The 14,675-nt window shown below is 31.1% G+C and overlaps 2 protein-coding genes across 2 annotated transcripts; both read right to left on the bottom strand.

Annotated features, from left to right (window-relative positions):
* On the bottom strand, positions 5,191 to 8,742 carry LOC104771702 (disease resistance protein RPS4-like). The gene is made up of 5 exons (XM_010496269.2): positions 8,165 to 8,742; positions 7,954 to 8,058; positions 7,709 to 7,837; positions 5,660 to 6,148; positions 5,191 to 5,566 (listed from the first exon to the last, which is right to left on the bottom strand). The coding sequence occupies exons 1-5, from the start codon at positions 8,638 to 8,640 to the stop codon at positions 5,461 to 5,463; spliced, it is 1,305 nt and encodes a 434-aa protein (XP_010494571.1). The 5' UTR covers positions 8,641 to 8,742; the 3' UTR covers positions 5,191 to 5,460.
* Positions 12,984 to 14,595, bottom strand: LOC104772828. Its single transcript, XM_010497395.1, has 2 exons — positions 13,452 to 14,595; positions 12,984 to 13,072 (listed from the first exon to the last, which is right to left on the bottom strand). The coding sequence occupies exons 1-2, from the start codon at positions 14,593 to 14,595 to the stop codon at positions 12,984 to 12,986; spliced, it is 1,233 nt and encodes a 410-aa protein (XP_010495697.1).

Genomic DNA, 14,675 nt, shown 5'->3' on the forward strand with positions numbered 1-14,675 from the left:
GTTGAATGGGTTGAATAGTTTTTTTTCAACTTCTTCAACCTCTTCCATCCAAATGGTGAAAATTAATTTCTATATATGGTAAGAATTTTTCTTATCTATGTATGAATTCTGACCAAAATATATTTTGTTCTAGCATCTAACAAAAAGTTTGAATTTAACATCTCATCAATGCTCTCGAGTCTCATTGTAATTTCCAAAATGAGATGTTTTAGACGTTTCAACCTTTCTATACCATCCCGGAATCACCCTATTTGTGTTTGTGACAAGTTGAGATATGCAAAGAGAACAAACAAGAGATTCTTGAAACTGATGATGACACAGAAAGAATTCAGCAGAGATAAGCACCAAAGTTGCGGTTTAGTTGGAAAGAAAGAGAGTTGTAAGCTGATGATGACACATGTGACTATCAGAAACACCGGCTTACTTGACTCTTTATTTCATTACGATTTCCAAGGTTAGAAGTGATCCACATAGCTATCTGATAAATCACATTATGCATTTTAAAAACTTTAGTATTGTCATCACTCTCCATCAATAAACAAGTATGAACTTTGGTTCATGGCTCTGTCACTAGACCCACTACATCTGTATCCACCTACAAATAATCAGTTTACCTAAATTCCCAAGGGTGAGCAAGTAATAACATATCATGAGGCATAGAGAGCTTGGGTTTAAGAATCTTTAGATGATGGATTAAAGAGTCAAGAAGGATATTAAGTGAATCCATTATATGGTTGACGCTTAGGAACTAATGACCGACGCATACAGTTAATAACCGAATTAATTAAATACAGTGTGGTGAATGCAAAGATCATGTTGAAGTTTTGATGAGTCTTTGCAGTGGACAAGTGGGGTCGTGATGAAGTTACTGAACCTGTAGACATCACGACAAAAGAAGATAATATAATCTCTCACTAATCGAGTATGAGCTTGTGAACATCATTAAAGAGTGATGTTGGGATACAAACAATGTCCCACATCTGAAGATTAGAAAATAAGTTTCTAATATATAAGTCAAGACCAACTCTAATTAGTATGAGGTCTTTTGGAAAGGACTCCAATAATATATCCGTGCGGGCTTTGCCATTTGGGCCCAAAGCGGACAATATCATACTTTTGGGAAGAAGCCTATTAAAAAATTGTGTGGGCTTTGCCACCTGGACCTAAAGCGGACAATATCATATTAATAGGGGAGTTGGCTTGAGCTTGAACAAGTGATGAATTAAAAACCGAAAACAATATAATAAGGATTCTCATTTCTTAATCTGTATGACAAATTAATGAAGTCTTTTCTGTTCCGGAGTTCTGTTTGCAGCTTTTCTCTTATATGGTTTTAATCTTAAATTTTATACCAAAAAATTAACTGATATATACTAAGGCCATGTTTATTGGTATATCAGATGGGGTGTTCTTAGGCATTTTAAAAATGAAAATAATTGAATAGTGGACTTAAGATCAGGCTCATTGATCTTATTTTAGAACTGTTCTTGGGCCTGATCTTGTGTGACGTGTCTCTCTCGTATTGGAAAGAATTAATTAAATAAAATATTTGTCTTGTTTAATTAATTAAGTAATATGTTTGTTTTTTAAAAAAAAAAATTATTTACAATGTTTTTTTTTTTTCATAAAAATATGGCATTGTATTTTGAATTTTAGTAAAAGTTTTATAAGTTTGCAATTAAAATGTTATTTTATAAATTTTTTTAATTGTAATATGTTTAAGAATATTAATAAACATTATATTATTAAATAGTATTAAACATTCTTAAATTATTTATTAAACATTAATCTATGTATTTATTAAACATTCTTAAATTTCTATAAGAATATTATATTATTAAATTTTAAGATCTTACACATGTTCTCCCAATAACTAACTTCTTAACAAAAGTTCTTAACTACTGATCTTACATTATTTTTATAATATTTATACTCTAAGAACATCCTAAACTGATCTCCCTATAAACATGCCCTAAAGCTAAACTAACATCCAATTAATTAGCTCTCTATGGAGAGATATACAAAAAGAGTAACGTTACTAAAAAGATTTCAACAGATGCGAGAAACAACTTAAGTAAGATTCTAGTAGTCGTAGAGCTGGGGAAGTAAGCGGATCTTTGGAAGACAAGGAGATGAGGAAACCATTTTGAAAATCCTATCATTCCTCTTCTTCCAAATCATGTAAGCCAGAACTTGGAGAAGTAACCTTGTACTAGAAATAAGTAAAGTTCTTGGAGGATTAAGCAATATAGGAAACCGCGATGATCTTTTAAACCGACAATGATCTGCGTGCTAAACATACAAGCGAGATGCCAAATTAAAGCAAAGAGAATGCTCTCTCCCCGAACGGATCTTGCCTCTAAAAGAAACCAACTGCCTTCGTACTGCATCACATAGAACTTTTCCCATCCTTATAATCGAACACTTCTTTAACTGCAATAAGTTTTTGACACTAAAACAGACCACTAGTTTTTCAGCTTTCTTCCTGTAACATTAACTTACTTGACAAACAAGTATGTGAAAAAAAAAAAAGTATGTGGAAAGTAACACCAATAGTTCCATGAAACAGCTTGATGTAGCGGACATTACAACCGTATCAGTGGCGGACCAAAACTTGTGCAAGTCCCGACTGTAAGAGTCGATTTCATCTGACAGGCTTGGGCAAGGAAGCAATTGAAAAAAAAAAAAAAAAAAAAAAAAAAAAAAATCTTGATCAGACTTTTTTTGATATATATATAGGAGTTATCTCAATCGCATAAACTATATAGCAAGAAAAGAAACAGAAAAACAAAAAAAAAAAGTATATCATTTGAAAGTTCAAACGCAACAAAAATTATTCTGGCTCTTTTTGAAATCTTTCTTTTTTGTTTGTTTTTCGGTGTTCTGCTTGTTTCGAAAATTTAGGAAAGAAAAATGGGTGAAAAGTTTCACGCTTTTATGTTCCCGTGGTTCGCTTTTGGTCATATGATTCCGTTCTTGCATCTAGCCAACAAGTTAGCACAGAATGGTCATAAAGTCACTTTCTTGCTGCCTAAGAANTTTTGGTTGGTAAAGGCCAGGTAAGAAACTGCTCTTGATCAAGGCCCAGTTAAAAGAAGAAGACTCTTGTTGTGTCGTTTTCTCTACGTGTTACTATTCACTGAATCTTGGTGATAAGGTTTGTTTCTCCTAGGTTTTGAATGTGAGTTGTAAAGGGAACTAGGGAAGCATCAACGGGTATATAAGAGGAGCATAGAGTGAAGACAAAAGTAAGGAGCATGAGTAGCAAGCGAAAAAATCTAGAGAGAAAGATAGAGGTTTTAACTTTTATCTTCTTCCTTTCATCTTGGTTGTAATCTTTCTAAGGGTTGTTTATCTTTCTGGTCTCCTCTGTTTAACAACGCTGGTTTTAGCTCTCCAAAACTTACCTTGGTCACATTGACCTTGGGAACTTGTAAACCTCTGTGTCTTTCTTTCTTTGCTTGTTCGTCACAAAGATCGACAAAACAGTTTATAACACAACACCAACAAATATTATCTTCTTTTAATAAACATTTGGTCAAGAACTTGCACAAGTTTTGAGTTTTTGTCTCATATTTATCAGTCCAATCAATAATCATGCAAACAATAATCATCTCTAATTTTCCTAGAAACAAAAATCTATATATAATAGCAACCCCATTTTTAGAAATCAATTTAAATCTAACGGATGAAATTATTTTTATTATTTCATCTAACGCTTTAGATTTATTAATGATCTCACAAGTTGCACTATTTTGATCCAGCAATTGTGTTTCTTCATCGTATTTCCAGCTTTCAAATGTTTGTACTTATTAGTTTTTTCACCTTTTTGTTTCATATATCTTTGTTTTTACACTTTATTGTTTACCATAAAAAAAAAGTTTTTATTTTTCAGAGTATTCTTTCAATTTATTAATGGACGTTGATTTACTCATCTTCGGTAAAATATGGACTGTTTTATTTATTGATTCTTTATTCAACCTTTGTTTGGTGTTATTTTTTATCTTATACCTGTATCGATTATCTCTTACAGATATTAATCTAGGTAATTGATTAGATTTATACTATTTGTTAATGATCTAAAAAGTTGCAAGGTTTTCTTCCCGATAAATATGTTTCTTCGTCGTACCCCTAGCTTTCAATCGCCTCTTTGTTTCAGCACTACTTTGTTTATATATATATATATATTTTTATGGATCTTGAAAAGAGTTTTTGTTTCTCTGGGTATTGTTTCACACCTTCAAGTTTTAAAAAATTTGAGTATTGTTTTCTTTCAATTGATTAATCGATATTACTCATCTTTGTAAAATTTGGATTTTTTTATTCATTGATTCCTTCATCCAACTTTTGTTTAGTATTGTTTTCCATCTTATAGCTGCATCGATTATCTCTTCAAATATTAATCTAGATAATTGATTGTGATTTCTAATTTTTTATAGATCTATCTTTCTAGCAATTTGGTTAGTTGTAGCTTTAAGCTCTTTCACCCTGCTTTTATAATTACTTTTTGTAAATTTCGAGAATTTGCTTTATGTGAATATCTTTTAAAATTGATTATCTAACTAAGATTCGTCAAACATAGATTCATATATCTTGTTAACATTGTTCGCTTATTGTCATTGAATCGATTTTTGTATTTACAACATAATTATTATTTGATTAATTAGATTGATCCATGTTAGACATTATTTCTGAATTTCATAGTCAATTAAAGGATTAGAGTAAATTTTCCACTGGAAATAATTATAATGTTAATCATTTCAAGTTTTCACAATCTTAGTATTTATTAAAATAGGATAATATTTGTCGGGATAATTACTGATTAGCAACTTTATAATAAGGCTGGTATAAATTAACAAAAAAATTATAGCATTGGTACAAAACCCGACCAAACATATAAATTACTCCCTCCGTTCTAGTTTAACTGTCGTTTAAGGTTTTTGCACACAAATTAAGAAAACTATTAAATTTTATGTTTTGTCCTTCATTAATATATTTTATAATTTTTTTATTGGTTGAAACTTTAAAACAGCAGAGATAAGATTGGAATATTCATCAAATATCTGCATTGAAAATCTAAAACGACAACTAATATGAAACAAAAATTAAATCCTAGAACGACAACTAATTAAATTAGAACGGAGGGAGTATAACATTGTGTATATGTATATCTACTTGTTCTCTCATATAAATTTATTAAAAATCTATTTGAAGAATTGATGAAGCTATTCGAAATTTCGAATCAGCACATGATTTCTTATCAAAAACGGAAACGTCAAAGAGAAAAACAAAACTCTTATGTATGCATGGTCACAACCGACCTGAGGTTAAATCAAAACCATAGACTTGAAAGTCACGTACATTAATCTAGAAGCTTACAATATTTAGAAAAAAAGAAAAGACTAAAACACAAATAACTCCTTGTTTCATTTACCCAAAGTTACGAATACGATGATGTCGTTACATCGTTCTGTTTCTTTCTAGGTTACCTCTGCCAGCCATATCCTCCAACAATATCTGAATCTTGTCAACCATCGAGATTATGAACTCTCTATCTGTCACGTTACTGTCATACCATACAAGTGAAATATATCAACAAGAGAAAGCTTATCAGGTTCTAGATGTATATTCTACTTGGCAAAAAGAAAAGAAAAAGTACCTTTGTTCTGGCAAGAACATGCCTTTTATTTCGGGAATAGACACTAAGGCTTCCTTCCATTTTATAGTTCTTTCTCGTTGGTGTTGATGATCGCGTTTCATATCCCGATAACGATCCCCAAATTCTCCTTTAAGTTGTTTCACGACGGAAGGTTCAATTTTGTAGAAGATGGGAACCACTATGAGACGGCCTTGGTCCTTGCGTTCCTTGATCTTGGCCAGCTCATCCAAGCACCAACGCGAACTTGTGTAATCCTTGGAGAAGATCACTAGTGCGATCTCAGACTCTTCTATTCTCTTCAATAGGTTAACCAAATCTGATCCCAAATGCTCGTCTTCGTCTATGAAGACGTTTATATCCGCTTCTTTCAAGGCAGCGTAGAGAAAGCTTATAAAGTTTCTGCGCAATTCTATTCCCCGGAAGTTGATGAAAACTTGAGGCCCCAGCGAGTTGGGTCTCACAACCGAAGATGAAGCAGCCATGAGAGAGCTTTATATATATAGAGGACAATGCAAAAAAGACAGTTTAGGTTAATTATAAATTGTTTGATCTTTTTATGTTTTGTCAGATTGCTTTGAATGTAATGCTACCAATTTCATTATATGTTTGGATTCTCGAAATAATATCTATACTAGTATTTTTGTAGCAACTTTTGACAAAAAAAATTCATTTTGGAAAGTTTTTACATTTAATGCATTGACTTTAATATTAGTTACCAAAACTTCAAAATTAATTATAGGTAAGATTTAGAAAAATAAAAAAATCTTTCTACCTCATTCAAACATAAATATATGATTTCCTTTCATTATTTATTTGAATTTATATTTAAATTATATTGAATTATTCTATAATACATTTAGTTAATAAAAATTGTGATTTTTTCCTGCATATGATGTAATAAAAAAAAATTAAAAACGGACATATATTACTCAATAGATGAATAAAAAAATACGGGTACAATATCCCACATCGTCTAAAAAAATTGGGCAATGGTTCAGAGTCATATTATAAAAGAGACCAAAATGATTCTGAATACAAATGAGTAGAAAGGTTGATTTATCAGGCATTCAAACTTTAAAACTTTTATTTGGTTTATTCCGGTTCTTTATTTTAAATATTTTTAAAAGGTTAAATATGAAAAATATTTAAAACTTTTAAAAAGTTAAATATGATAAATATTATACCGTGGATACACAATAAATATTAAAAATTAAGATGATATAGTGTGAGTTAAAATATCTCGGGACGGGGTTATATAGCGGACTGGTTTTATCGATATTTAACTATTTATATAGATTAAAAAATATTATTAATTCGGTGTTATAGGGATAAAACATCATTTCATTATTTTGTTAACACTATCGGTATCAGAGAATAGACATATCTAATTATAAATATTATGTAAAAAATAAATTATATTGCGGTATTATATGGTTTATTTAACAATTATTATATAATTATAACCTATTTAACCAACAAACATAAATTATAATTTAAATATTTTAGTTATAAATAATTTTGTCCTGCGGTGTACCGAACTACCGCGGGTTAATTATGCAGTGAAACCAAAGCCGTAAATATATATAGATATATAGTATTTATGTTAGCTATTAGCAATCAAAAATCTAATAACGATGATGAATGGTGGTATATAACACTTGTTCACATATTTAATATATACTATATGATTCCACTATTTTTTACCATTCAGAATATTTATCAAATTTTTACGTTGGTAAAATAATTCCATTATGTAATACTAATGTGTTAGAAATATAGATATAAATATATATATAAAAATGTGATCTTATACTAAATTTAGCTTTTCAGTGTTTTATAATTATACTACAAAAAAAAAAAAAAAAAAAAAATTCTAGTTCTAGTTTATTTTGTTTCACTAACAACTATTCACTTATTACATTATTTCGCTATTCATATGATATACTAGTCAACCCAATAAGAAAAAAAAAAAAAACAGTAATGTTTTCCCCGATAAATAAAAGCTTTGATGTTTGTAGAGTTCTGTTCTGTTTTTAAGGAAAAACTTACTTTGGTGCCTCGTGCTTATTGAGACTGAGTCCCCTTGCTGGGACCAATAAACAGTCACTATTTTCTTCTCCTCTATTGCCATTCATTCCTTTGCAGATTAAGCTTATGAAATCGTTCTCGGATGTCTCACTTTGATATGCAAAATACATATATATATAAAAGCTTTCTTCAATTGGTATCCGAACACAAAAAAAATTATCTTAATTAAGTAGATCCACCATTTTATCAAAGTGGAAAATAAAAACCTGTAATTTGACAAAGTCAAGGATAACTTTGGGAAAATAGTATTCAAAGCTGACTTCCATTGCTGGAATGTTTCTGGTTCATGTCGATATTTTTCTTCCAGAATCCTGAAAGTTATCCAAACACATAATAAATGATACAATCTAGCTTTTTTTGTCGAAATATGATACAAGTTACCATTTTAATTGTTGATAGGAACGTAAAGTGGGAGACCTGTATGCTGGCAAGGGCATGTCGAATGTTTGGGAAGTTGAATTCAAAGCTTCCGTCCATTTCTGTATTCTCTTTGGTTCATGTTGATATCTTTCAACCAGATCCCTGAAGTTATCCCCGAATTTTCCTTTAAGACCATTCACCACGGTGGCATCAAGCTTGTAGAAGATGGGAATCACTCTAAGTTTTCCTTGATCCACGCGTTCCTTGATATGTACCAGCTCGTCCAAACACCTTTTTGACTTGGTGTACCCCTCGGAGAAGATAACCAACGCAAATCTTGACTCACTTATTAGGTCTTTGCCCTTCTCTTCTTGCTCGTTTGTAAACACGTTAATGTTTTTGTCTTTAAAGCCACGCAAAAGAAAGCCGACGAAGCCGTCGCGTAGCTCTTTCCCCCGGTAACTGATGAACACTTGAAGTCCCGTCGGGATCAATGAGACATTAGAAGAAGAAAAAGAAGATGATCCTGCCATATCGAAGAGCAAACAAAAGGAGTTTTATCGTATCTTGTTTGAGTTTGCTATATGGACTGATGAAGCTTATGTGTATACTTGGGTTGAATTTGAAAGTACTTTATAGAGTTAGACAGGTGATATTATTATCGTCACTGATCGTATGTTTAATATTTTGCAAAAAACTACTTTTTGGCATTTTCCTCAAAAATTTAGTGGCCAAAAATAGAAGTTGCAAAAGATTACATAACTAGTTGACAACTTGTCTTTTTTTTCTTTGGTCAAACTAGTTTTCGAATAATATTAATATCTAGAAAACAAGTTGACTTCTTCTCTGACTAACCTCTCTAAGAAAATTTGCCTAATATATATAGATAAAGTAATTAAGAAAATATTATAGTTGACCAAAAATTGTGACACCTTTCTTTGTGTTCCCACTGACTATTGCATGGAGCATGGTTATTTCCTATCGGTAGTCTACATTAAATGTTCTTCACCCAACTTAACATTTCCTACACTGTCAATAACTTTCATATTATATGTAATATCTCTCGACTAGACACTAGTGATCGTAATCTTTTCTTCTACAATGATCCGCTTCATCCTCATTCTTGTTTGGTGGTGATGGTATTAGAGACAAATATGACATTTACACGCTCTTCTATAAAAATCTAGTAGAAATGTGTTTTGAGAGTTTTGAGTTGCTCATGTATTGTTCGCACATATCAATTCAGGTCCACTCGTTGATATGTCAATATGCCTTTTCTAACTTGTCCTAGACCCTTCTTACACTCGTAGTAATAAGAAGCCTTTAAATCGTTTAATAAGAAAAATCAACTTCAGCCCAAAACCAAAGTAGGTTTATTTCTATCATATCCCATTTTATGTCCAGAGGGGGTTTTCTTTCTATGACCAATATGGCAATATGAATTGGACTTTTAAAAGCCCATTCAAAAATTTTATCAAATTTGGAATCATCATAGATTTGATCTTTAAAGATGAAAACTTGTTTACAAAAAAGATTTATTTTTAGGTTCATTTTTCTTTTTGTGCAAATTGTACCTAAAAAACTATAGAGAAGGGGTCAGATTAAGAAGCACACATTAAAACTATATTCGTCTTATCAACAGACTAATGACAAAACTTAGAATAATATTTAATAAAAGCAATGTTAATTGATTTGATAACTAATCCAACCGCTATAGGGTTTGTATTTGATGATATATTGATATTATACAGATTAGGTTTTGCTGTCACGATCCATATCTCATGACTGACCAACATGAACCAAACATGAAATTGAATGATGATGATGATAGCACTCGATGTAATTCTTTGTATTTAGAATATCGAACAAATAAAGTCTTCTTCCAATATAATAATATTTTATTTTAATCTAATGTATTATGATTACACAGAAATCGCTTCGTGAAGGTCTCGACTCGAGTACATATACGGTAACTATATATTATAAAAAAAAAAATAGAAAAGGTCGATGCTCAACTTTTGAGTTTTTCTCACCATCTTTTTCAGTCCAATCATGCAAAACATTTATCTGCCATCTCTACGAGAATTCTCCTAACATATAAATTAATTTACTTTAAGAAGATATTATTGCTATATCGGACAATCGGTGATTATTACAGAATACATTATTTATAGTGAGGCCGGTGCTATAAAAACAACATGTATAGCAAAGGCGGTAACAAACCCAACCAAAAACATATGTCATATAACTATATATTTTTATAGCCTATCTACTAATTCCATCATACAAAATTTATTAAAATTGATAAAGATTGTTTACTATGTCGTAAGGATTATCCCATGTATTATATTTGTTTAAGAATTAGGATAGTTTTTGGTAAACCCCTTTAGTTAATATATAACCTTATGCGTGCATGCATCTTGACGGATCACAATTAAGTTATATAGTCTTCTTCAAATTACCATTTTGCCTGCTCATATTGATTTCGACGTTTAACTTATCATTTTTCATAATTGGATTTAGTTACTTAAAAATTATAATAGCCGCGTAAGATTGTCATTGGGTTTGGGCAGCTTTAAAATATTCAAAAAATTCTCCGTCATCTTTTTAAACTGACGTAGAATCATTGGAAACTGATGATATTATTTAGCGTTTAAAACAATCAAATCATATCTTTCAATATTTTCATATGATAAACATCTTTGACATGCATCACAACATGAATTGGTAACTAATTGATTAGTTTGTTTGTTAAATTAAAATCGTATGTAGTACTACAACTTGTTTGGTGTTCGTACTTCTAATATTATTTTTTTGTCAATGTTAATTTTTTTATTAATCTCCTTTTTAATAAAAAGGAAGTACACAACATAGTTTTTGTAGACTTTATAATTTTAATAAATAGTTACAAATAGGTTATATATAGGTTATAGATTAATCTATATATTAATATTAATAGTTACACTTAAATATTAGGTATATTCTAAATTGATAATTGATATATTAATGACAACAAATAAAATCATGGATATTCCAAACTGTATTTTTGGAAGATTTTAGTCCTATATCACGTTGTTTCCAAAGATCTTTTAACACAATATTACAAATTTATTTTCCAAAGATTTTATCAATAGATCACAACGTTAACCAAAGATAGATTACAAAATTAATAGATTGATTGGTTACAAGTTAAATAGTGGGTTAAAAGATAGATTATAAAATAAAATTTAACCAGTGTTATTGCACGGGTACTTATCTAGAATCATTAACAATATAAAACTTACAAAATATGTGTTCTTTTTCAAGCCTTCATATTTATCATATGATTTTATTGCATAACGTTTTATCCAAAAAAAACTTTTAAAAACAATAACTTAAAATTATATTTTATATAAAAAATATAATATAAATAAAATGAATTTTAACCCGTGCTCCTTTTTAATAAAAGGGAAGTACACAACATAGTTTTTGTAAACTTTATAATTTTAATAAATGGTTACAAATAGGTTATATATAGGTTATAGATTAATCTATATATTAATATTAATGGTTACACTTAAATATTAGGTATATTCCAAATTGATAATTGATATATTAATGATAACAAATAAAATCATGGATATTCCAAGAATAGAATCCGAGGATTTGCTTGGATTTGTCCGCTTCATTTCCCACGGTTTACTAGTCCTATATCTCGTTGTTTCCAAAGATCTTTTAACACAATATTACAAATTTTTATTTTCCAAAGATTTTATCAATAGATCACAACGTTAACCAAAGATAGATTACAAAATTAATAGATTGATTGGTTACAAGTTAAATAGTGGGTTAAAATATAGATTATAAAATAAAATTTAACCAGTGTTATTGCACGGGTACTTATCTAGAATCATTAACAATATAAAACTTACAAAATATGTATTCTTTTTCAAGCCTTCATAATTATCATATGATTTTATTGCATAACGTTTTATCAGAAAAAAAAACTTTTAAAAACAATAACATAAAATTATATTTTATATAAAAAATATAATATAAATAAAATGAATTTTAACCCGTGCTCTAGCACGGGTCTTAATCTAGTTTGTATATTAATTAAGTAGCCCGATTTCATTATACAACTTCCACATATTCATAATACGGTTTCTGATAAAGATTTAGTAAATTAGCCTGAGAAGTAGGTGAAGAAGTTTCTCNCTTTTTAATAAAAGGGAAGTACACAACATAGTTTTTGTAAACTTTATAATTTTAATAAATGGTTACAAATAGGTTATATATAGGTTATAGATTAATCTATATATTAATATTAATGGTTACACTTAAATATTAGGTATATTCCAAATTGATAATTGATATATTAATGATAACAAATAAAATCATGGATATTCCAAGAATAGAATCCGAGGATTTGCTTGGATTTGTCCGCTTCATTTCCCACGGTTTACTAGTCCTATATCTCGTTGTTTCCAAAGATCTTTTAACACAATATTACAAATTTTTATTTTCCAAAGATTTTATCAATAGATCACAACGTTAACCAAAGATAGATTACAAAATTAATAGATTGATTGGTTACAAGTTAAATAGTGGGTTAAAATATAGATTATAAAATAAAATTTAACCAGTGTTATTGCACGGGTACTTATCTAGAATCATTAACAATATAAAACTTACAAAATATGTATTCTTTTTCAAGCCTTCATAATTATCATATGATTTTATTGCATAACGTTTTATCAGAAAAAAAAACTTTTAAAAACAATAACATAAAATTATATTTTATATAAAAAATATAATATAAATAAAATGAATTTTAACCCGTGCTCTAGCACGGGTCTTAATCTAGTTTGTATATTAATTAAGTAGCCCGATTTCATTATACAACTTCCACATATTCATAATACGGTTTCTGATAAAGATTTAGTAAATTAGCCTGAGAAGTAGGTGAAGAAGTTTCTCGATGGCCTGTCATATAGTATTTGATTGTAATGTGAAACTAGTAGAGTTTATGAACAGGAACATTAACTAAAGCAAAGTGAATTCAAATATGAGTGTCATGTGAAACTAATAGTGATTTTCTTTTCTTGGTCTGAACTCTGAAGTAATAGTGATTTGATTATGAACAGTGTAACTTTAAACATTAATTAAAGCAAATGGAATTCAAGATTAGCACAGAGGTTGATTGTCCGTCCGAATCATGACAAAAAATATANAAAAACAAAAAACTATTACACATTTTTTCAACTGAGTTAGAACTTTTTTTTTTTGTCTACAAAAAGATCAGCTCAAACGAGCCAATGGGAAGGAAAATTGTTTACAAACAGAACATGATGCGGAGAGGTACGCGCTTGGCGTGCCAAAGAGTCCGCAGTTACATTAGCTTTTCTTGAAATATAAGATAAAGAGAAAGAAGAAAATTCTTCCCTATCCATCGTGATGTCGTCCAAGTACGTCGAGAAAGCTGGCCAGTCAGAGGGAGAAGACACCATCTTCACCAAATCCGCACAGTCCGTATAGAAAGCCACGTCCCCAAAATCATGGCCAATCATGCACCGCATCGCCCACAGGAAAGCTTCAGCTTCGGCATGTAATGGAGATAGACTTCGACGAAAACTCCTAGCGCCCATCAGCGGCGACGCATCCTGTAGTGAGGTACAACACCATCCAGCGCCTGCAAATTGGTCTCCTGCTTTCCAGGAACCATCTATAAAGCAACGGTAACCCGAGAACTCAGTTGGAAGTGTGTTCGTGGCCGCCGGAACCGATAAACCTACTGGGAATGAAACAGGGATACCGATATCCTCCTCGAGTTGTGCCTTCTGCCACCATGTAGCTTCGCCTTCTGCAATCCTAACAATATCCTCCGATTTCTCCACAATATTTTCATAAACTCGTGCATTTCGGGCTTTCCAAATATACCACATAAGCCAAGGAAAAGTCATAATATTTGCCCCTGGATTTTGCTGTCCTAAGAAGTGGTCCACATTTGCATACACCGATTCCGTCGGAAAGGAGAGTGGGCCCACCGGGACATGGGCCAAAGCCCATACCTGTCGAGCAGGAGGGCAGACAAAAATTGCATGATTTATTGTCTCTTCATCCGCTCCACAACGAATACATCCAATGTCACATGCAAGACCTCGACGCCCCAGGTTAGCCGAAACCGAAATGCATCCAGTTAGGACTTGCCACATAAAATGTTGAATTTTAGGAGGGCAACGGACCCTCCAAACGCTAGCTAGGAGGGGGGTAATTTCCGGCCCAGAACCACAGGGCTTAAAAGTCCGCGTTTCATCTAAACGTGTTGTGTGATAGCCCGATTTGACTGTATACCGCCCTGTTTTCGTAAAATACCAACCGAAAAAATCAGCCCTCTGATTACCACCTAGAGGTATAGCCTGGATCAAAGCCACATCGTCTGGAGCAAAATGCTCATAGAGCATGTCCATCCGCCAAGAGTTAGTCTGACGATCAATTAAATGAGTCATTTGAAGGGAGAGGTCCTTTACCGGGCCCCTACTTAAAGCTGGTCTCGGGAATTGAGCTGGCACCCAAGGATCAGACCATA

Source organism: Camelina sativa, chromosome 20 (genome assembly GCF_000633955.1).
Source record: "Camelina sativa cultivar DH55 chromosome 20, Cs, whole genome shotgun sequence".
Taxonomy (NCBI): Eukaryota; Viridiplantae; Streptophyta; class Magnoliopsida; order Brassicales; family Brassicaceae; genus Camelina; species Camelina sativa.